The 22634-nt window shown below is 38.4% G+C and overlaps 1 protein-coding gene across 4 annotated transcripts in view; it reads left to right on the top strand.

Annotated features, from left to right (window-relative positions):
- ST8SIA4 (ST8 alpha-N-acetyl-neuraminide alpha-2,8-sialyltransferase 4) overlaps positions 1-22634 on the top strand; it is an 87402-nt gene that overhangs the window by 42045 nt on the left and 22723 nt on the right. For all 4 annotated transcript variants that reach the window (XM_039545343.1, XM_039545339.1, XM_039545341.1 and 1 more), the window contains exon 4: positions 9421-9714. In XM_039545343.1, coding sequence (XP_039401277.1) covers positions 9421-9714 — 294 coding nt within the window. The remainder of the gene's footprint in view (positions 1-9420; positions 9715-22634) is intronic.

Raw genomic sequence — 22634 nt, 5'->3', positions numbered from 1 at the left:
TAGTTTTCTGAAAACATCTGCTCAATGTGCAGTGGCTGTTGAAAAAGCTAACAATATTAGGAACCATAAGGAAAAGGATAGTTAATATCATAATGCCACTATATAAATCCATGGTACACCCACACCTTGAATACTGCATGAAGTTCTGGTCATCCCACCTCAAGAAAGATATATTAGAATTAAAAAAGGTACAGAGAAGGGCAACAAAAATGATTTAAGGGTGTGAAACAACTTCCATATGAGGTGAGATCAAAAAGAGTGGGGCTTTTCAGCTTGGAAAAGAGACAGCTAAGAGGTAGAGATCACTGAGGTCTATAAAATCATGAATGGTATGGAGAAGATGAATAAGGAGATGTTATTTATTCCTTCACATAACCAGGGATCACCCAATCAAATTAATAGGCAGCAGGTTTAAAACAACACACAGAACTAGTTCTTCACGCAACATGCAGTCAAGCTGTGGAACTCATTGCCAAGGGATGTTGTGAAGGCCAAAACTATAACGGGGTTCAAAAAAGGATTTGATAAGTTCATGGAAGATAAGTCCATGAATGGCTATTGGACAAGATGGTCATGGATGCAACCCCATGCTCTGGGCGTCCATAGCCTCTGACTGCCAGGAACTGGGAGTGGATGACGGGATGATCATTCGATGATTGCCTGTTCTGTTCATTCCCTCTGAAGCACCTGGCATTGGCCACTGTTTGAAGACAGAATGTAAGGCTAGATGAACCATTGGTCTGATCCAGTATAGCCGTTCTTATGGTCTCTCCTTTTTTTTTTTTGCTTCATGCTATATGTAGCCCAAATGCAAGGCAATGAAGCTGTTTTCTGTTCAGTATGCAAATGTCATAGTGATGTGCTTTCTGTAAATAGAAACCTCTTTGTTAGGTTCTGTGCTATCCTTGCTTTTGTTTTTGTTTTTTTGTTGCAGTGCACATGAGCCTTGAAGTTCAATTCCAGATTTAGATACATTCTAAAAGTTTAGGGGCATCTGGATTCAGGGTTCCAGTTTTGGTCCATTTTAGAGATCAGGACTTGTATCTGTATTACCAAAGTTTGCAGGCTGTGAGGGGGAAGGCTTTGGGGGTTCTTGGTGCCAGTTTAGGCCCATCTGTAGAGTTTAGGTGACATGAATACATATCAATTTTCCAACAACAGGTTAATCTTAATATTTTGGCTTCCAGAGTCCACCTTGAGTTAATACCATATGCTGGGCATATTATCCTTTGATCCACAAGGAATGGTTTGCTGAAAGAGGAAACACTTTCACAGCAGTGTTCGGTGCAGGTTCTGCTTGATGCCAGCAACAGTTGCCAAACACTTCTATTTCAACCAAGGAGCCTGTATTCTACAAATTGCACAGATTAGACAATGGATCAACACACTTAAAATGTGTAGGGCCAAATCCTGAGGTCCTTACTCAGTTTTTACCTGTTGTTTTACATTGGAATTTGTCTGAGCAAGGAATGCAGGATTTGGCCCGTAAATACTAGAATTGGATATGTACATTTGGGTCACCTAGCCCATTCCACTGCATCACGGTGGAACAATAAAATCTGTATTTGGCTGTGGCTTCCATGAATGTGATTGCAATACCTTTTTTATAAGGTTATTCAGTTCTGCAACTTCACTGTGCGACAGGCTTAATTGGGCCATAAAACCAGCATAATGAGCCCAGCATGGATAATTTCTCTGTAAGAATGTAGAGCCTCTCATGATGTAGGTGACGGGGGCATGGCCAAAGGAAAAGAAGTATATGCAATGCTAATCTTTTGGCAGCATTTTTAACTCCTTTGGCCTCTAGATCTTTTTTACTAAGAGCAGTCCTCAGGCTGTTCTGACATGGTATAGGGGGACTGTTCCTGGACAGTGCTGCAGGAGGATCAAGGGTTTAAGCACTTTGTGTGCATGTGCATAACCTGTACTCTGTACATCTCAGGATGTGGTTCATTATATGGGTTCCCAAATGACATGCAGTGTATTTCAGTACTTTGTTTCCTTTTGTGGTGACAGCATCACATTGCATGCTCATGTTCAATTTATTCTTTCATGTCATCCCCAATGGAGTATTGTTTCCTATCAAGGAAACAGACATTTTATACTTTAGAATATTTTTTTCTCCCCAAGTGAACCAACTCATAATTTATCTATTAAATCTTATCTTAATTTCTGTCTGTTACTCTACTTTTTTTTTAAAGGCTACTGAATTTACTTGTTAATTGTGCTAGTCCATCCATCATTTTATCAGCCAATCTGATCACTGTCCTCTCTACTTCCTCTAAGTCAATGGTTCTCAACCTTTCCAGATTACTGTACCCTTTCAGGGGTCTGATTTCAGCCCTGGGCAGTGGGGCCCAGGCTTTGGCTTGAGCCACAGGTGGTGGGGCTTGGGCTTCAGCATATATCTTAACTTCAAGGGGCACATGCTTGCCACCACCTAACGGCAGTCCTGTACTTGCGACCCACCCCCCAACCCATCCTGTGACATCCTCCCCTTCCCCAGGCATTGCCACACCTAGATGGAGAAACACTGATATAGTATATAGAACAGTATAAACAAGTCATACTATGACATTTTAGTTTGTACCGACTTTGCTAGGGCTTTTTATGTAGCCTTTTGTAAAACTAGGCAAATAGCTAAATGAGTTGATGTACCCCCTGGAAGACCTCTGCGTACCCCCAGGGATACACATACCCCTGGTTGAGAACCACTGCTCTAGGTCACTTATGAAGATACTAAGTAATAATGGATACAACACTGACCCTTGTTGAATGCTTCAAGATACTGTTACACGTGGTCATTAATAATTACTCTCCTCCAGCCAGATCTGTATCCATCCTTCTACTTTTTGCATATTTTTACATGAGTACTTTTATCCAAACTACATTTTTGCTTTCTAATTGAGATTCCACTTGGAACTGTTTTTTAATATCTCCATATATTATGTCCACTATGTTTGTCATAAATATGCACACACGCAGTTTAGTTTGACTTGAACCTGCTTACCTTAACTATCTTCTTGCTGCTTACTTATCCTCCTTACTAGGTTCTTGAATCCTTATTATTCACTCTAGTTTTTTTTTAATATATGATATTGAGGTTAGATTTATTGGCCTGTAATTTCCTGGATATCCTTTTTATGGGATGGTGAACAAGCTGAGTTAGGATTTTGGATATTGTCTTAGTTCATCCAATAGGAAGAGTAGTGAGCTGTGGAACCCAGGTGTGTTCACGAGTATTCACTCCACTGAATACAAGGCAACACATGTATTATGATCCTTCCCCACCTGTTTACTTTTTCCCACAGATAAAGACCATTATAGTTAAACTTTCTGCACCTTCAGACCAAGAAGAATCTTTCTAAGAACTGGAGGATAAAACTAGTGAGTGCAAGGGGAACACAAGGAGCTAAAGCTGCTAAGCTGTTTTTTCCATATAAAAATATTTATTCTTTCAATCTCAAAGACCAGAACTGTTTCCCAATGTGAAATTTAATGGATAAAAAACAAAGAACTAAATAAAACAACCTCTTTTTTTTTTGGTAACATTCTTGTTACCAGGGCAATCCCTGTTTACATTGCAGTCCCTTTAAAAATAAGCTGCAGTAAGGAATTTGTGAATTCTGTACTGTAGCCTTGCAAATTTCCGCAGGATGTGATGAGGTTTTGTTGATGTTCATATGTAGAGCCACTCGCTTGCTTCCTGAAGTCTGTCTTCAGTGTAGGATATAACTGATATTTCTGTCCTGTTTTCATGTTCCCAACTTCAGTACGTGACTTCAGAGATTTCCTATATTCAAGTCTGTCCTCCTGGGCATTGGTGAGTTAGGCTTGCTTCCTTGCAGCTTGACTTTAGTAGTGGTGATACTGTTTTTGTTAAGATGGTCATGTGATTGTGAAGCTTAAAGGGAGTTGCTGAGATCTGGGAGAGAATTGTGTTTGAGAGTGGTATTTTAAAAGTAGTGCAATAGGAAGAAAACAATATTGGGGTAGGTGGGCAGGAAATAGCCCAGTAAATACCACTGTAGTATTTATTCTCCCTTGTTCAATCTGGCTGAGTGGTAGCAGGGACACTCCTGCAATAGCCTTTTATTAACAGGAGAAATTAAAGTTTAATTTGAAGCTTGTCATTTAATGTCCAGTACTGGAAAATATTGTAGTGAATCAGCTGGCTTATTACTGGGTATCCACCTTCTTCACTGGCTGAGCTGCAGTGAAAGGATCTAGCAAATGGAACATATCATGTTATGCAGTTTAACGCCGGCCAGTAGAAAGCTCCGTATAAACATCTGTCAGGGATGGCCTAGATAAACTTAATCCTGCCTCAGTGTGCGGGGTGCACAAGATGATCCCTGGAGGTCCCATCCAGCCCTACATTTCTATGGTTCTGTAATCCCTCCAGCATAGAAAAGGAAGAGAGTTCCTGAGGTAGGGTGACCAGATGTCCTGATTTTATAGGAACAGTCCCGATAATCGTGGCTTTGTCTTGTATAGGTGCCTGTTACCCCTCAACCCCTGACCTGATTTTTCACACTTGCTATCTGGTCACCCTATTCTGAAAGCAGAGGGGAATAGGCTCAGGAGGGCATAAGAGGCTGTGCCTGTGTGTGACCAGGAGTAGTAGGCCAGAGTCAGCAGTTGAGGGCTTTGAGGTAAAGGCTGGGTAGCAGGTGGCTTGAGAGCTGGGCAAGGAAGCTGGATAAGTTTATGGAGGGGATGGTATGATAGGATAACGGGTTTAGTCAATAGGTCAATAACGTGCCACACTGGTAATTAGTACAAAGGGTCAATGTTGGGATATTGTTAGCCTTTTCCAGAGGGTCTGGCTGGAGAGTCTTGCCCACATGCTCGGGGTTCAGCTGATCGCCATATTTGGGGTCGGGAAGGAATTTTCCTCCAGGGTAGATTGGCAGTGGCCCTGGAGGTTTTTCGCCTTCCTCCGAAGCATGGGGCAGGGGTCGTTTGCTGGTGGATTATCTGCTTCTTTAAGTCTTTAAATCATGATTTGGAGCATTCAACAGCAGAGTCAAGGGAGAGAATTAGTTCAGGAGTGGGTGGATCGGCTTATGTGGCCTGCATCTTGCAGGAGGTCAGACTAGATGATCATAATGGTCCCTTCTGATCTTGAATTCTATGATTCTATGATCTTTCCTGTGGCTGTCAAGAGATGCACAGGTAAGCAGCAGTAGCAAGATACAGGATGATGACCTGAAAGTATTTGACATGGGACTACAGTACATATGGTTGGGAGGATTATGATGTGGAGAGGTCCCAACAAGACATGGTTACTCTTTATACCCCTCTCTTAGGCTGGGTTAGGAATGGTTGGGTTGACCTTTTTGTGGCAACCATAAAATGTAATTGTTCCTAGATTATTCCTCTCCCTTTATTTCTGGCAGCCCTAGTGAAGTAATCTTCAGTTACTTCCTCAGAATACTTGAGTGTTAATAGGGACTCACTGAGGGCTAAAACCTATTGATCCTTGTGCTTGGAGCACTTTCAGTGCTGATCTCTGTGCTCATGTTACACAGAACATGCTCCCAGACCTATAAAGGAGTCTGGTGTATCACAGCAGTACCCTGCAGTGGGGTTGGGTGCAATGCATTATGGTTAAATAAACAGTAAGTGGAGTAAGATGTATACCTTTTTAGTGACTTGAACTGACAGCATGATAGAAATGAATTAGTTGGACAAAAAGCTGTGGTAGTTTGAAATATGGTTAAAAATTGAATATGTGATTAAAATATGACATTCTAATTCAGATACCATTCATTTTTCCCATGCCATTCATCTGAGGTCCCGATTCAGGAAGGCAATCAAGTATTTTCTTCCATGTATTTGTATTCTGGTATGCATTAAACCTGTGCTTTTCTTTAAGCATCTGCTTAAGTCCATTGACTTCAGTAAGACTTGAGCCCATGCTCAAAATTAAACACATGTTTACTGCTTTCCTGAATCAGGATGCTGTCCTGAAACAGGTCTGCAGAACAGACAGTAGAAAACAATTGATGTCAACTAATAAAACAGTATGTTTATTTAAGTACAGTATTGCAAGCATGATACATCACAAAGGTGGTGCATTAGAGACTCCAAAAAGGGTTTGAAAACAGATATAGGAAGTTATCTACATATACTTAAATCTGTGTGCAAGGGCAGTGGCTGGTTTTATAAGGTTCATGTATGTGTATCTGAAAACATGAAGTCCTAAATGGAAACTACAACAACTAAAAGCTTTAGAATCCAAGCCTTCCAAAAAGAATAAAAGATGACCTGATTGTGGATTCTTGAGGGTGGAAAAGTGGAAATGTGCAATGCAACTAGTTTATGATCTAGAAAAAGATATAATGACATGCAGAATATATGTGAAGTCTAATACCAGATATAAATGTATTTAGACATAGGTAGTTATCATTCAGAAAATGCAGTGCTGAATTCCAAGAAAAATCCCAGTTGCACGAAGAAAGAAGAACATTTTGCTAATAATGTAACAACTAAGTCTCTAAAATGCTAATAATTTTTTCAGAAACCAAAGCATAATGTATACAAGTGCTGAATATCTCTGTGGAAATCATTCACATCCAATTTTACAGAAAGGTACCTATTTTTAAGTATGCTACTCTGAAACCTTCAGAAAGGCGCATACAGACATCTTACATAGTGTGCTCGCGCTCTCTCTCTCTCTCTGTGACCCCACCCCACATTACTGTAGTATGTGCATGTGTCCAAAGTATTTTAAAAAAAATAGATTCTGAAAGGCATTTTAACATCAGATTTCCAAGAATCCTATGGAAATATAAGTTGATTAGTAGTGGCAGTGTGGTGTCAAAAATACAGTTGATGACTATTGTGAACATAGTCTTGGATTGGGCAGTTAGAATGGCAGAAACAATTGTACCATAAGCTGCTTTGTGAAGAACGTGCTTTTTTTTAATTTACAGATTTTGCAAGATTTTGCATTGCTTCTAGACTGGGATATAAGTTATTAAGCTATTGAGAAAACATTAAGTACTGCTATCTTCTGTTCTGTAAGCCACGTTTTTGGAGAAAAAAAACTGTTAAATAGGTGGGAAGTGAGCAAAGTCTGATAATACTATTATAAAGCAATCAGCTGCTCACAAGGTAGTATTGTTCATTCTCCTAACACAATTCTATATTGCTGTAACAGCAAGTATTACACTATTCTACCAAAATAATAATAGTGTAAGCACTGCACTAGCATAGCAACATTGAGGTACTTCCATTAAATTAGAGTTTCACAGGGCATTGTCTTACCTTTGCTATCACAAAAGTTTTTCAAACTGAGTATCTAAAATGATTCTCTTAAATTCATAATTATGTACCTAAAATAACTGACTAGATTCTCAGAGGGCCAAGCACCAGTATTGAAGATACACAGCACGTCTAACAATAAAACCACTTATTTAAATTCCTCTATCCATATAATGAGGCACCAAGGTTTGAAAAAATTGCTTAAGGTGTAACAAAGCAGGGACACCTCCATTACCAAGGAGTGAATTTGGGCTGGCTTATTACCTTTTTTAACCCAGGGTTGAAAAATTTCATGATGCTGCCTGTTATAAAACATGTTATAAAACATGTACTGCCAGATACATTAGGTCAAGAAAGGATACCATTATAAAACATAACCTTTTGCATTAGGTATGTTTCTCATGAATTGGTGATAACTCACAAGGTATTAACCCTTATAATTATTTTTCAGGTTTATGGGGAAATTACATTTAGGCACCATTTTCTAACTGCAGAAAACCTTTGTAATTGAAGAGAGATGATGCTACCTAAACAGTACTGTAGTTGCCAGGTCAGAAGAAGTTTGTTTTAAAGACATATTGGCCAAATTTGTGTCAGTGCAGTTTTTACATAAAAAAAATGTTCAGCACCATATACTTCCCATCCATGTGATTCTAGCACTTGTGTGTACAGGTAATAGAATTTGCATTGCAAATCTTGTTTCTTCTTAAATGAATTAACCTCTATTATAATAACTATTATTTATATTACAGTAGTGCCAAGGGTCACATTCAGAATTAGCCATTGTGCTGGCACCTGTACAAACTCTAGTGATTTCATTTGAGTTACACCACAGATATGAAGTTGACCCAATATGTTTTTCCATTTCAACTCCTACTTCACACTTAACTTTCTTCATTTAAACTTACACTGTTTGAGAATTATTGAGAGGAAGGCCGCTCTTGTGATTAAAGCACTAGACTGGGACGGCAGTATTGTGAGGATAAATTCAGTGTTTTCCAGGGGCACATTTATGATACTGATGAGCACCATAAAATAGTCACTACATGAAATTTTCTGACAATTTTTGCTAAAATTACATCCCACTTTTGTCACAAACAAAAAGATTACTCAGTGGAAGAGTAGGAAGATTTTGTTGCAAGGCAACAACTGCAGAAACAAATAAATGAGTAAGAAAAACCCTACCTATGTTGATACTTCTGTGTCCTGTACGTATATGCAGTAAATAGATTCTCATATTCTTCTGGAGATATATTTTATATATTAAAAGTTTTTTAAATGCAATTTATTCTAGAACAGATTTTAAATATTATCAGGTGTATAATATGTGGATGTGTTACTAATGATGAGCTTAATGGCCAATATATTACAGTAAAACGTTAAGAGACTGATCTCTTTTTGCTTAGTTGGTGATTATTAAAAGTTACATGTTGGTGGAAAAGGCCTGAACAAGCTCAAAATTGGAGGAAGCAAGGGGTCACTGACAACTGCAGCTGGTCTAAAAACGGGACATAATTTTCACAAAAAAGTCACTCTTTTGGTCAAAACTTGAAACTTAGATGAAAAATGTCATCCAAATTGTGATTGTCAGAATTTTTCAGCCAGCTTTACTGACAACTAAACAAACCCAAACCAGTTTGATTTTTCTGACAGTTATTTGTGATTGGTATGAAATGATGTGCTGTACAAACTACATAATGGATAACAAAAATACATGAATTCTACTTGATTGGCATGACTACGTTTAAAGAGCTTCAGCTGTCCCCAAGGAATTTAATCAAGATAGGTTAAACAAATGCACATTAGTGAAAATAACAATAGCTGTAAGGGACATATTGTTATTGTTAAGCGCTTGTCTAAGTATTGACACATTCTGTTTGAACACTAATTATATGAATTTTAAATATACTGTACAGTATCTTTTTCATTGAGTTGGTTACACATAATACCTTTTTTAGAACATGCTGGGAACATCCAGGCTGTATACAGCACTAAGTAATATCATGCAGATTACCATTGGTACTTTTTTGCTCACCTAGTGTGAAACAGTCTTACATGTTCATTTTCAGCTTTTCTTTCATGCATACCCTTATCTAAGTTAATAGTTCATATCTATTTTCATTTGTCCACTAATTTTTTCCTCTTCAGGTGCAATCTAGCCCCTGTGGTGGAGTTTGCTGCAGATGTGGGAACTAAATCTGATTTTATTACCATGAATCCATCAGTTGTACAAAGAGCATTTGGAGGCTTTCGGAATGAGAGTGACAGAGAAAAATTTGTGCATAGACTATCCATGCTGAATGACAGTGTCCTTTGGATCCCTGCTTTCATGGTGAAAGGCGGAGAGAAGCATGTGGAGTGGGTTAATGCATTAATCCTTAAGAATAAATTGAAAGTGCGAACTGCTTATCCATCACTGAGACTTATTCATGCTGTCAGAGGGTAAGTGTCTGTAAAAGACTGGACTGTCCTTGGCACAATGGAACTCATAACTAAAATTTCCAGTAGATAGAAAAAAGCTCTAGTAAACCTCTAAAAGGGTTTATGGTATATCTATTATTTTCATAATGGATTGCATCTGTTGATAAAGCTATTTGTTTGGTAATAAATGTTGTCCGCTCGTTGAGTCTGTTCAAAGGTAAACATTTTGGGGTGTTTTAGCTTAGTAACTTTTCTTTTCCACCTTCATGAACACTATTATTATCATAAGGAAGAATTACTGAAAAATAAGGTGAATTCAAAGCATGGGTGGGAAGCTTTTGGCACACACAATGCAATAGAAGTGCTTCATGTTCTCTATTGGGCCAGGCTGTGGAGGACAAAAAGGATTGGTATTTCATGAGAAACAGTTAGATTCCATCTCCAGAAATGGTGTACTACAAAAGAGTCTGTCTGGCAGATGTGAAAAACCTGAGCTCCTTTCAAAATGTTCCCTGTTTTGTCCTGAATTGAGAGCTTTCTGGGCCATCAAAAACAGCCAACTAGTCAGAATAACTGAAAGCTTAAAAGTTGTTGTTAAAAGCTAGGTATGTGTCCAGCAGAGCTAGGAGACTGTTTTTTTTTTTTTTCAACCAGATAAAATTGCATGTGCTTCTTGGATGTGGACGTTGTAACTGTCATTCATGTCTGTCATTTTAAGATTACATTACCATGATGCACATAGGGATAGCTCATCTATTAAGTGCAATACCTTGCTGTGAATATATTCAGCCCATGTTCCATGAACTTCACTAGTGACTTGTAGGTTTCCAGGTGTTGTTTAAGGTGTCTATTTTGATTATACAGCCCTAAACAGCTTAGAACCTGCCTGTCTACCAGACCACTACAGCTGAGATCAGATGAGATGTTTGAGCTGAAGTCTCACTAGTAGGCCTGAGAAGGAGCTGCTGTAGCATAGTGCTTTCCATGAAAATTGCTTTAAAGTTTGCTCACCTCCCAGTCCAAAGAGGTTAACATGAACTACCTTCAGATGGCAAACCATGTCTTTTTCTTCTTCAGCCAGTTGAGAATAGGAGGACAATTGTTAGAGGGGGAGGTAAATTTGGTATTGGATTGCCTGGTTGCTGTTGGTGGGTTGTTTTGAATTGTACTGCTATACTTTAATTACATTTGGGCACTGATTTTGTTGAATTTTCAGGTTGTCTCTAGTGTGCCTGGAACATATGGATAGGTGATCTTTATTTAAAGTGTATAAATCTGAATGAATAAATACATAACATTATAAATCCTATAAAATAAGTCCGGTTTCAGTTAACAAACAACTGTTGTAGTAGTAATAGCTTACATTCTCAAAAGTGACTAGTGACTAGGGGTGCTTACATTTTGGGTGGCCAACTTGAGGCACCTCGAAGGGGCCTAATTTTTTTAAAGCACTGTGCACTTACCCTCTGAAAATCAGGTCCCTTTATTGTGTCTTAAATTGGTAACCTATAACTGAGTCACCAAAAATCACTAGTCAGTTTTGAAAATTTAGGCCAACAATTTTAAATCTGTTAGGATTACTCTATTTGTGAGACCCCATATTTAGAAAAGTATGGGATTTGAGCTCCTGTGATGTTTCAGGAAATCTGTTAAATCTCTTTCAAATCGTTACTCTGAAGTCAGTTTTTCGGGTGGAGAGGATTAATAACCCTATTCATTTGGACTTCTAGCTGCACCCTGCAGCAGGTATGGAAGTCGTCATTATTCATTGTTCTCATTTACAGTATGAATAAAAATGAAAGTTCATCTAATGAAAACAAAAACTAAAAGTCCTGGGTCTGATTCATCTTTGATCTAACCGTACTGACTTTCACAAAGTGACATGAGGGATTAATTTGGCTTCATGTATTTGACAGGTAGCATACAGATATATATTGATTAAATTTAGAGTAAATATCCTTCTAGATTTCCTAATAGACAGAGTTTTCTGGCTTTTAAAAAATATAGCAATAGGGTTTAGTACTAAATACAATTTATGCCTCTGAAAAAAGTACCATCTCTTTCATGTTTAGAGATAAATCTCAAAAGCTATCACCACAATATGTATCTGGTCTATGTATTTCAAGCAGAACAATTTGTATGTTATAGCAGTGGTAGAAGTTGATAGGCAAAGATTAATTTTGAAGATTGATTTTATAACAATAAAATTTATGCTTAAATTTCAGTTCCACATTCCCCAGTGACAAACCTGTAATGTGAAAACATGAAGTAAAATTTGTTTCCTCCCTCCTCTCCCCCCCCCCCCATGGACTCACACTAACCTTGTAAAATAGTTGGATGTGAAAAGGTTTGTATAGTTACCTTGTCTGACATCAGTAATAGCTTGAAACAAATACAGAATTTTTTGCTATGCTTGAGCACAAGTCTCCATAAGTTACTGTCTAATAAATAAACTGTGATAATTAATGGAGTCCTCAGCTACTGCAGAAGTGAAAGAAATAGCATGAAAACATGTAGAAGATTGCTGCTAGCTCTGTGGTAAAAAGGAAACAGGATATGTACACCCAAATACTCTGCTTGTTTGTTTTAAAAAAAAGGGTGGGGTGAGACTTGTGAAAAACCATCTAATTTATTGTATACACCAGCTAAATAATCTGCTAGACATGGTATATTTTACATCAGTGTTTGAAGCAATCAGAGGATATCAAGTTTTAACTTTTGATGAAAGAAAGATAGGCAAGGCTGAACTCAAGGCTATTAGCCAGGATGGACAGGGATGGTGTCCCTAGCCTCTGTTTGCCAGAAGTTGGCAATGGGCGACAGGGGATGGATCACTTGATGATTACCTGTTCTGTTCACTTCCTCTGGGGCACCTGGCATTGGCCACTGTCAAAAGATATGATACTGGCTAGATGGACCTTTGGTCTGACCCAGTATGGCCATTCTTATGTTCTAACTGCAAAAAGTGGTATTGTCTGGTCAGGTACTTTATGTTACAATATGGTGCTAATTGTATATCCATTACTTTTGTGATCCTTGTTTTGTTAAATATCAGGATTCTTATAGTTTCCATATCCTTGCCCTTGAATATACTGTGGTGATTTTCATTGAGGACCACAAAAAGCTTGGAGCACACATATGTGAATGTGACGTTTAGAATCATTCCCCCAAATTAACATTCGCATTTTCTCCAAAGACATAGAAACTTCCTTTTAACCTTTAAACACATACAAGGCTTCATTGTTTTACATTTTATTTTGCATTTAAATAATCATTTATATGAAGGTGGCTTTTTAAATTAGACTTCATGATAAGAGTATCAGTCTGCAAATCATTAAGGCTCTAATGTTGCTTTTTTTTTTTATGTCTTGAAATCCTTCCAAAGTTATATTAAGTGAAACGTGGAGAGATTTTTATAAGACCAAGCCAGAGACATACTAGGAGGATCTTCCAAAGTAGTATCCTGAACTTGAAATGATAATCTAATGGGGATAAATAAAATGTGCAATTTGATGTTTAAATGACTCCATAAAGTTGTTTTGAAAGAAAGGAATTTTCATCTCTGTTAGAGAAGAGGCCCTTTGTGGCTTACATGGTCACTGGGTTTTTTTGTCTTTTGAGGGACAGAGCACTTCCATAGAGTTCTGATGTGCAAACTGAGGCTCCTTAGTGAGACTCTGTTTATTTTTTTATTAGATTTGCAAGTACACTTCTACAAAGCCTGCAAAGTAGAACAGTATATTATTTGTAAGATGGTAATGCTCAAAGGCTCAGTCAGCCTTACGATATGTCTACATTGTAATGAGGTGGCTGGCTCGAGTCACTATTAGGAGGTGGCTGGCTCAAGTCAACTGACTCAAGCCTGTGGGACTCAGGCTGCAAAATTGCAGTCTATACATTTGAGCTCAGTATGGAGCCTGGGCTAAGAGACCCTATGAGAGGAGAGAGTCTCAGAACTTGGGCTTCAGCCCTAGCCCAACTGTCTACACTGAAATTTTATGGTCCTGCAGCCCGAGTCAGCTGACCTGGCCTCTGAGACTCAGTGCTGTGGTTTTCTTATGGCAATGTAGACATCCCAAATACAATGGATCTCTGTGGGTGCTTTACAAACACGCATTAAGAGACAATCCCTACCCCAAGGAGCTTACAATCAAATTGTAAAATATTCATTATTTTGTAGAACAAGCAAAACTTTGTCCTGTGCAACTCTATATTTAATTCAATGTCAGGAGCCCTGTGGTCTGACTCACCTGAAATTTTCATTAAAAATTTGGTGCTCTAGGGAGACCTGTGGTCTAAAACAGGCTGGATGACTTTGATTCTTGTTTTCAACTTGACTTGTTGAGCAAGGGTTAAAGAAATTTCACGCTTCATCCTGTAGGCTGATGACTGCAGTGTTCAGGAAGGAATCACCCCTGCTCTCTGCCATGAACAGCATTGCCAAGTCATCCAGGGGCACTGTTTTTCCTTCATCTTTCTGTGACCATCAGGTTTAAGCAGTTTCCAGAGACAGGATATTAGACTTGATAGACTACTGAGGTGATCTAGTATGACCACATTATATCTTCATGTGTACTGGCGTATATAATAACCAGACAGTTTTGCAGTGATCACACATGGCACTAAACCTTTCTCTTCTTACTCATTTAACTCTGTTGTCTTTAATAGGATTACTTTTAGCTGGATCTGGCCACTTTTCTTATTCAGAATGTATCCTAGTCTCCCTCCACGGTATGAGAGAATTTAAAGAAAACTTTTTTTATTCTGGTCACTTGTGGGCTGTTTGGTTCATAAAAAAGGTAATGTGGTGTTTGGAAAAGAAATTGCTTTTTGCAGATTTCATGCTCTATTAAACTTCTGTGAATGATGGGTATTGCTTAGAAATCTCATGATGATTTAAAGCTTTGTATGCACATATTATGTAAATACTAGGTCCAGTATGATAACTGCATTTTTAAGCCACTGCATATCTTTAGTGACCTTTACATTCAGATTCTGACTTAAGCAGTTCTTGCCCAGGATGATCAAATAGCTTTATGCTGTAATCCATTTCCTGTGGGCAAATACAAAGAAATTTCTCTTAAGCATTGTATTGCTTGCTCAGATATCATTTTATATCACTACTTTACAATTTGGGGCAATAAGAGTTTTTCTTTGTACAGTTGCGTGACTTGCTTATGCATTATGTCTAATAGCTTTTACTGAACTTTTATGTAATTGTGCATGCATTATTGACAAAATAATTGAGGTAATCAATATCCCATGGTGTTCAAGATTAACAGCAGGAAGTAGAAGCTCCAAATTAAAGGTTTAATTGATTTAAATGATTCACTCTCTTTAGCCACTGACCAGAAGGTTAATTATAGGGTAATTCCAGTAAGCAAACCATTGAATTGAACAAAAATAATTGAATTGAACAAAAAAATTCAGAAAGATGAAACGGGGAGTTATTTATGGACCTGAGACTTCATGCTGAGCAGTTGTTTGTTTTTGTGTTTGTTTTTAATGATACACCATAAGACAGATGAATAGGAAAGTAAGTGCAGTGTGTACATGTAGGGTCTTCAAGTACCTTGTTGAGTCAAAACTTTCATGGAAGTCGCATTAAACAGGAGACAAAGAGATGAGTAGAACTTACTAGGACTGGCTAGCATTGTGGGTCAAATACTGCTTTTCATTTCCACTAATGGAGGGCAATTAAAACTAGCAGAGCAAGGAATGCTCTCTTCCATGGCATGCCGCTCTGCAGACCACATGGATAACTGAGCAGCTGTTAACACTGCTCCAAAGATCATTAGCTTCCAGTGAATTCCCTCTGCTGTTACATGGCCACAGAGAGAAGCAAACAGTGGCACCAAAGCTCCTGTAAGAACTACACCATCAGGGAGAGAGGAACCAGCAGGCAACATGGAGGGGCTGGACAGATGTACACATAGCTCCAGGAACTGGAGAGCTGTGGCACAGTGATCCACAGATCCCTGGGTTCTGTGGGTCTGAAGGTCTTTCCCTCTGCTTACTCCACAGTCTTCACTCCTCACTGATGAGAGTATGCAATGAAACAAAAAAGAGTCAGTAAAACAATTTTACGGTCTTTTATACTATTCTTCTATGAAGTGAACCTGCCTTGTCCAGCCCTGTGCCCCTCTGGGAGTCCAAAAACAATATTCTCATGTGCATCTTAATTTAAATGTAATGCATGATCCTGACTTTTTTTTTTTTTTTAGTTGCAACAGTTCACTCCCTTGAACTGTTTGCCATTCAGCATCCACATCACTGGAAATTTCTTCATGCCTTCATAGTCTTTTGTGTAGGGGAAATCACATAACCATTCTTCAGGCTTTCCCTTTATTAAGATTTTCATCTTGCCATCTCTTATGAAAGACAGTAATGAGCTTGATCTTGTACTCCCTACTGAGGCAAAATTCCTAATGAAGTCTTTATGAATTTTGCCTGAGTAAACAGTACAGGGTTGTACCTATTTATGGTCATTTTTTCAGTGCAGAGCCCTTTTCCTTTATAAGTTGAGACAAACAGCTTATTTTGAAGGGAATGACCTTATATACAACTTCCCTATCTCTCTGATGTCCTTCACAGCGGGCAGTACAGAAAAATAATACTTTATGAAACTCAAACATGCATAAGTCAAATTGTCCTCCTGTCGCTCTGTGCTAAACAATTGCTGGGAGGGATCAATATTGCATTTTGTGGTTTGTCCTGTTAACATTCTTTCTCTATTTTTGATGCCAAAGTAAATAATTATATATATATATATATATATATATATATATATAAAAAAAAATTTGGAAAATTAAAAATTTGTTACACGATTAGTCTAAAAATCATATATTGTTTATGTTTTAATACAGTAAATGCCTTAACCTGTCTTTCTAAACATCTCACAGTGAAGGATTTCTTTTAAAAATTTCCTTACTGCTTTTTCTGTTTTTGTTTACATTTTGTGTCTAACTCACGTTGCTAATGAAAATATGCCAGTCAGGGTAATTTGTTTTTTAATTGTCAGTTTCTCCACAAAAAGAACAAAGAGTACTTGTGGCAGTACTAACAAATTTATTTGGGCATAAGCTTTAGTGGGCTAAAACTCACTTCATCGGATGCATACAGTGGAAAATACAGTAGGAAGATAGATAGATACCTATATATATATATATATATATATATATATATATATATATATATATATATATATATATATATATATATATATATATATATATATATATATATATATATATATATATATATATATATATATATATATATACACACACACACACACAGAACATGAAAAAATGGGTGTTGCCATACCAACTCTAACAAGACTAATCAATTAAGGTTGGCTATTATCAGCAGGAGAAAAAAACTTTTGTAGTGATAATCAGGATGGCCCATTTCAAACAGTTGACAAGAAGGGGAAAAATTAGCATGGGGAAATAGTTTTTACTTTGTGTAATGACCCATCTACTCCCAGTCTTTATTCAAGCCTAATTTAATGGTGTCCAGTTTGCAAATTAATTCCAATTCTGCAGTTTTTCGTTGGAGTCCATTTTTGAAGTTTTTTTGTTGGAAAATTACAACTTTTAGGTCTGTAATTGAGTGACCAGGGAGGTTGAAGAGTTCTCCGACTGGCTTTTGGATGTTACAATTCTTGACATCTGATTTTTTTTTCATGTTTTCTGTGTATATATATCTTCCTACAGTATTTTCCACTGCATGCATCCGATGAAGTGGGTTTTAGCCCACAAAAGCTTATGCCCAAATAAATGTGTTGGTCTCTAAGGTGCCACAAGTACTCCTCGTTCTTTTTGCTGATACAGACTAACACGGCTACCACTCTGAAACCTGAGTTTCTCCACAGTTTCTCATTTGGGTTTTTATGCAGTAAGCCTATATTGCAATATTTCAGTTACAAGGATTTAACTTTTTATTGGAAATATTTCTGTTGGGTTTTACAAATGCTAAATTTTAGCTGAAATGTGATTTGCCAGTGTATTTTTAATGCAGTAATGGCCTGATGATGTGAGGTGCAGGGCTGCAACTCACATTAAAGGTTGTGACTTCTGAGCATCTCTGAGCCCGTTTGGATCTGACTCTGAATTTACTTACACCAATTTTACACTTGTGTGATTGAGGTTTAGTGGAGTTACTTACTACTGTAAACAATGTAGTAATCCTCAGTGCATTACAGGAATGCCACACTGGAAGAATAAAAAGGAAAATATCACTTTCCAATATAAAATAATGCTAATATACATTGCACTATTATATTTCCCTTCAACCTTTACATAGGATAGCATTAGAACTGGCTTTGCAGCGAGTCCTTAAATGGGGTACCAGTTAGCACTGATTTTGTGAATTAACACATTAGGCCAAATTCTATGGTCCTTACTTTGAGGTCTATGCTCCCGCTGCTGACATGAGTAGAAAAGAGATGAAGCTGCTCTGTGGAGCTCTAGGTGTTGGATGGGGTGGAGTGAAGTGAAATTGGGAATGAGAGATTTGGAGGATGAGAGGATGGAGCTGGAAGTGTTGTTTCTTCCTCTGAATAGTGAGAGAAACAAGTACAAATTTAATGATCTGAACTAACCGTCATAGATGTCCATTCATTGCCAGGGCACTTTTGTGGTCAGACATCTGCAGACGTTTCCATCCTAAAATAACAAAAGCTGGTGTTAGCTCATGTTCCTGTGGTTGGCTAGTGTCATTATGGCTAAAACATCCCTCTTAATCACTCTATTTCCAGTTCCCCAAAACTTCAGATTGACCGTTAGGATATATATTTGTGTCAAAGTTGATGGCCTCAAGCCTTAAGCTAACTGCTTAAGCCAGTGTGTTACAAGATACAGGCCTATATGTTCCTTATGTCACTGCTAAATAAAATAAATGCTAAAGCTAGCTCTATGGGCTACTCACCCAAATTGGGGGATAATATTGGGGAGAAAGTGCACATGGCGATGGTGGGAGGTTTCTGCCCTTAAAGGTAATTTGCAAAGTATTTAAAAATAATTAGATTTGTGTCATCTAGTGCTTCTACATCAGTGGTTTTCAAATTTTTTTGTGGGGACCCAAGTGAAGAAAATTGTTGATGCCCGTGACCCAGCAGAGCTGGGGGTGTGGGAGGGGCTCAGGGCTGGGGCAGAGGGTTGGTGTGTGGGGATGAGGGCTGTGGGGTGGGGCCGGGGATGAGGGGTTCAGGGTGTGAGAGGGGGCTAAGGGCTAAGGTTGGAGTGCAGGAGGGTCAGGGCTCTGGGCTGGGGGTGCAGGCTCTGGGGTGGGGCCGGGATGAGGGATTTGGGGTGCAGGAAGGGGTTCTAGGTTTAGGGGGACTCAGGGCTGGGGCAGGGGGTTGGAGCGTGGACTTACCTCTGGCGGCTCCCAGTCAGTGGTGCAGCCGGGGTGCACCGTGGACCACGCTGTGCCCTGGAAGCGGCCAGCAGCAGGTCTGGCTCCGTGAAACTCTTGCCCGCAGGCACTGCCCCCCTAGTTCCCATTGGCCAATTACCAGCCAATGGAAGTGCAGAGCCAGTGCTCGGGGTGGGGGCAGCACGTGGACCCCCATGGCCCCCCTGCCTAGAAGCTGGACCCGCTGCTTGTCACTTCCAGCGCACAGCACGTGTCGGAAAATGTAGGCACTAACCTGCCTCAGCTGGGCAGCACCGCCGACATTTTTAACGTCCTGATCGGTGGTGCTGACCAGAGCAAGGAGACCCAGCACTTTACATGCCGTGACCCAGTAGTGGGTTGCGACCCATGGTTTGAAAAACACTGTTCAACAGGACATATACGAAAACGCTATAAGATTTTTTTGTGTTATTGTTTTAAAGTTGATTTTTACCTTAGATATTTCAGGAGTATTAGCGTACCTGGTATGATCTTACCTGGTTTTGTAGGAGGTCTTGGAAGATGTATATTGTTAGCTCTCACACATTACTTCAACTTGTAAAGTGACAGGATAGGGATTTTGAATATTTAACCAAGATTTTTTTCTCTAAATTGTTAGTTAATGAAGTGAAGTAGGAGTAAAATAAATTGAGTTTTAGTCTGACTAAATATCCCTTTCTCTCTTACCATCTCAGTTTATATTATTTGGCTATTTTGTCATAATTTCACTAGTTCTCCAGTCACCACTGAGTTCTCCAGACAATATTAGATCTGAATTCCATACACATAACCACCTTCCTTTTGAATAAACAACTAAGTATACCACCACCACCACCACAAACATTTTCAGGTCTTTATTACAGAGGATGGAGAAAAGAAACAACCACAACAAAGAACATACAAGCCTGTGTTTCTTATTTCTGGTATGACATGAGTCACCTTTACACTACATTCCTGGGTTTCACTGTTTGACTTCAATGAGTTGGATCCAGCCCTTATATATGTATTTCTGCATAGATGATCATGAGGTGTAGATGATGTCACCGCAGGATTCTGACTGGTACCTTTTACCTCACTACAATCACAGGATTGCTTATTACTTTATATGGAATTTTAAAAATAGCCTAATCCTGTTGCCAGTAAATCAATGGGAATTCTGCCAGTGGCTACAATGAGAACAGGACAGAGCCCTAACGATTTTAAGCTAAAACAAATTGGTTTCGTTGTCCTACTGTTTGAAAATGCAGTAAAAATTCCAATCAAGTGGGCTTAAGTATGCCTTCAGATATGACCCGTAACTCCTGATTTCAGTGGGAGTAGTGGGCATATATTTGAAGGAAGGATTTGGCTCAGTCTTTTTTTCTTTTGATAGCTCTAACATACAAGTCAAGTAATAAATAATCCATTATCCTTTGTGTAACATTCTAAATCCACTGTTTTTAGTTTACATGTAGATTTTTAAGAATGGTCATTTGGGGATCTGTTTTTATATAGCGCATATTAATTTGAAACAGTAAGAGGAGACTTTAAATGCAAGCTGTGGGCTTGGTGCCTAAAAACAGAGTTAACTGATCATTTAAAAGTTATGACCATCACCCTTCTTAGAGTAAAAATGGAAGTCAGTCTCAATTTCTTGATAGAAATCACACTTGAAAATATACCCAAATTCACATGAGCACTGTGTAGAGAATGGGAACAGGAGTCTTATCTCATGTAGTTTGCCCCCTATCAAAACACAAATGTACATCAATGACAATGCTGAGGCATAGAAGTTATTGCTAGCACTTTTTTACTTTTTAAATTCGGTTGCTGTTTGTGTGCTAGAGATGGGACTGGGGGATTTCCATTCAGAATTAGTAATCATTTTCTGCTATACTGTTAAATATTATCTGTAGAAATAATCTGAGATAAGATGTCATTTTTAGCAAATGCAGTAAAACGTTTTCCACAGTGTTTTGGAGGAGCATGATTTTGTGTATCTGTTTCAATCTAAATGTGTGCACTGTTGCCAGAGAACTTTGCAAAGAGGAAGTTGTGGGTGTATCAGAGTTGTGCCGAAATGCAAAATGGGTACATTTTACACTCATATAAAAATCATGTCTTCAAGTAAAACTTATAACACCCACAAGGAACTTAAGATATACATGTGTGGCCTGAAAGTGGTATGACTTTTTTTCAGAGCAGTATCCAGTTTCTCGTTATGTTCCCACACATAAATCTACTTCAGCAAACCTTTGAAACTCTTTGGAAGGAAGACTCATAATCACAGATTTCTGGTGCTTAGGCACAAAAACAGTTCTCACAAGACATGGTCTCAGTGGTTGTTTCTTTCTGTCTTAGCAGAAATGTCAGTCACAAAAAGATCTGTTAAGGAGAAACTCACAGGAGAATTTAGACAAGATCCTTGTAATGGTCTCCAGTTTCATAGTGAGTCTAGGAGCTTCAGGCATGATGCACTGGTGAATGCCGGCCACCAGCTTCAGTGATAGAACTCGTGGCCTGATCTAGCACACATTGAAGTCAATAAGTGTCTTTCCAATGAAGTCAGTGGGCATTGAATGGGGTCTTCACAAAGGAAGAAAGTCACTGGTTAAATTGATGTCTTCCTAAATCCCTTGGGTCATTTCACAGCATGACCCCAGGTGGAGGGAGACAATGGGTGGGAATCTGGGCCTGAATGACTTGTCTGAGGTCAAACAGGAAACCTGTGGCAGAGCCAGGAATTGAACTCCCTGAGTGCCTTAGCCAGGAGACCTCTGAAAACAGTTGTGGGTATTCTGGCAAAATATTTGCCTACTAATATAGTTAAGAAAGGGCAGATTAAAAAAAGTAGTACATTGATTTACGAGTGTTAGGCTTTTTTTGTTTTTGTTTTTGGTATTTTTATTTTCAATTTTTCTAAACTTCTGGGCATGAAATGTCTGGGAACTGTGCCAGTATGTGTACACACTTAATTTCTATAACATTGATGATGAAGTTGAGTAGATTGAATTCAAACTAAAGATCTCTCTTCAAATTAGTATTAATTATATGGTTGTTGGTAAATAAGTAGGGCCATTGGCAATATGCAATGACTTGCAGCTTATTTATTCAAGTAGACATTTTAGTATTTGCTTGAGGGATATAAGCAACAAAATGAATAATATTTGCATTTTAAAAAATATTAAAATAGATTTGCACAGTTTCATTTTTAAGACTGTGGCTTTCATGCAGTTCATTGGAACTGGTTAGCTAGTTTACTGGAAATTAGTCATAACACTCTTTTATTGAGTTGATTTATAATAGTAATAATGGGCATCTTTCCACTTGGACATCTTTGTTTTATATTAAAAACCCATAAAACCTGCAATAAGAAAATAAAACAAATGATATAATAAACCACACACATATACACACACCCTTATATTTGCCTGACAAGAATGAATAGTCGTATAATAAAGCCCCTCAAGCATACTCCATTATCTCGATTTCCCAAACACCCAATAGAAAAGATGGGCTGATACAGAAAGCTATCAAATCTGGGTTTTGTCAGGCCAATGACG

Source organism: Mauremys reevesii, linkage group 6 (assembly GCF_016161935.1).
Source record: "Mauremys reevesii isolate NIE-2019 linkage group 6, ASM1616193v1, whole genome shotgun sequence".
Taxonomy (NCBI): Eukaryota; Metazoa; Chordata; order Testudines; family Geoemydidae; genus Mauremys; species Mauremys reevesii.
Note: the sequence above shows the minus strand (reverse complement) of the source record. Positions and strands in the feature narration are given on the sequence as shown.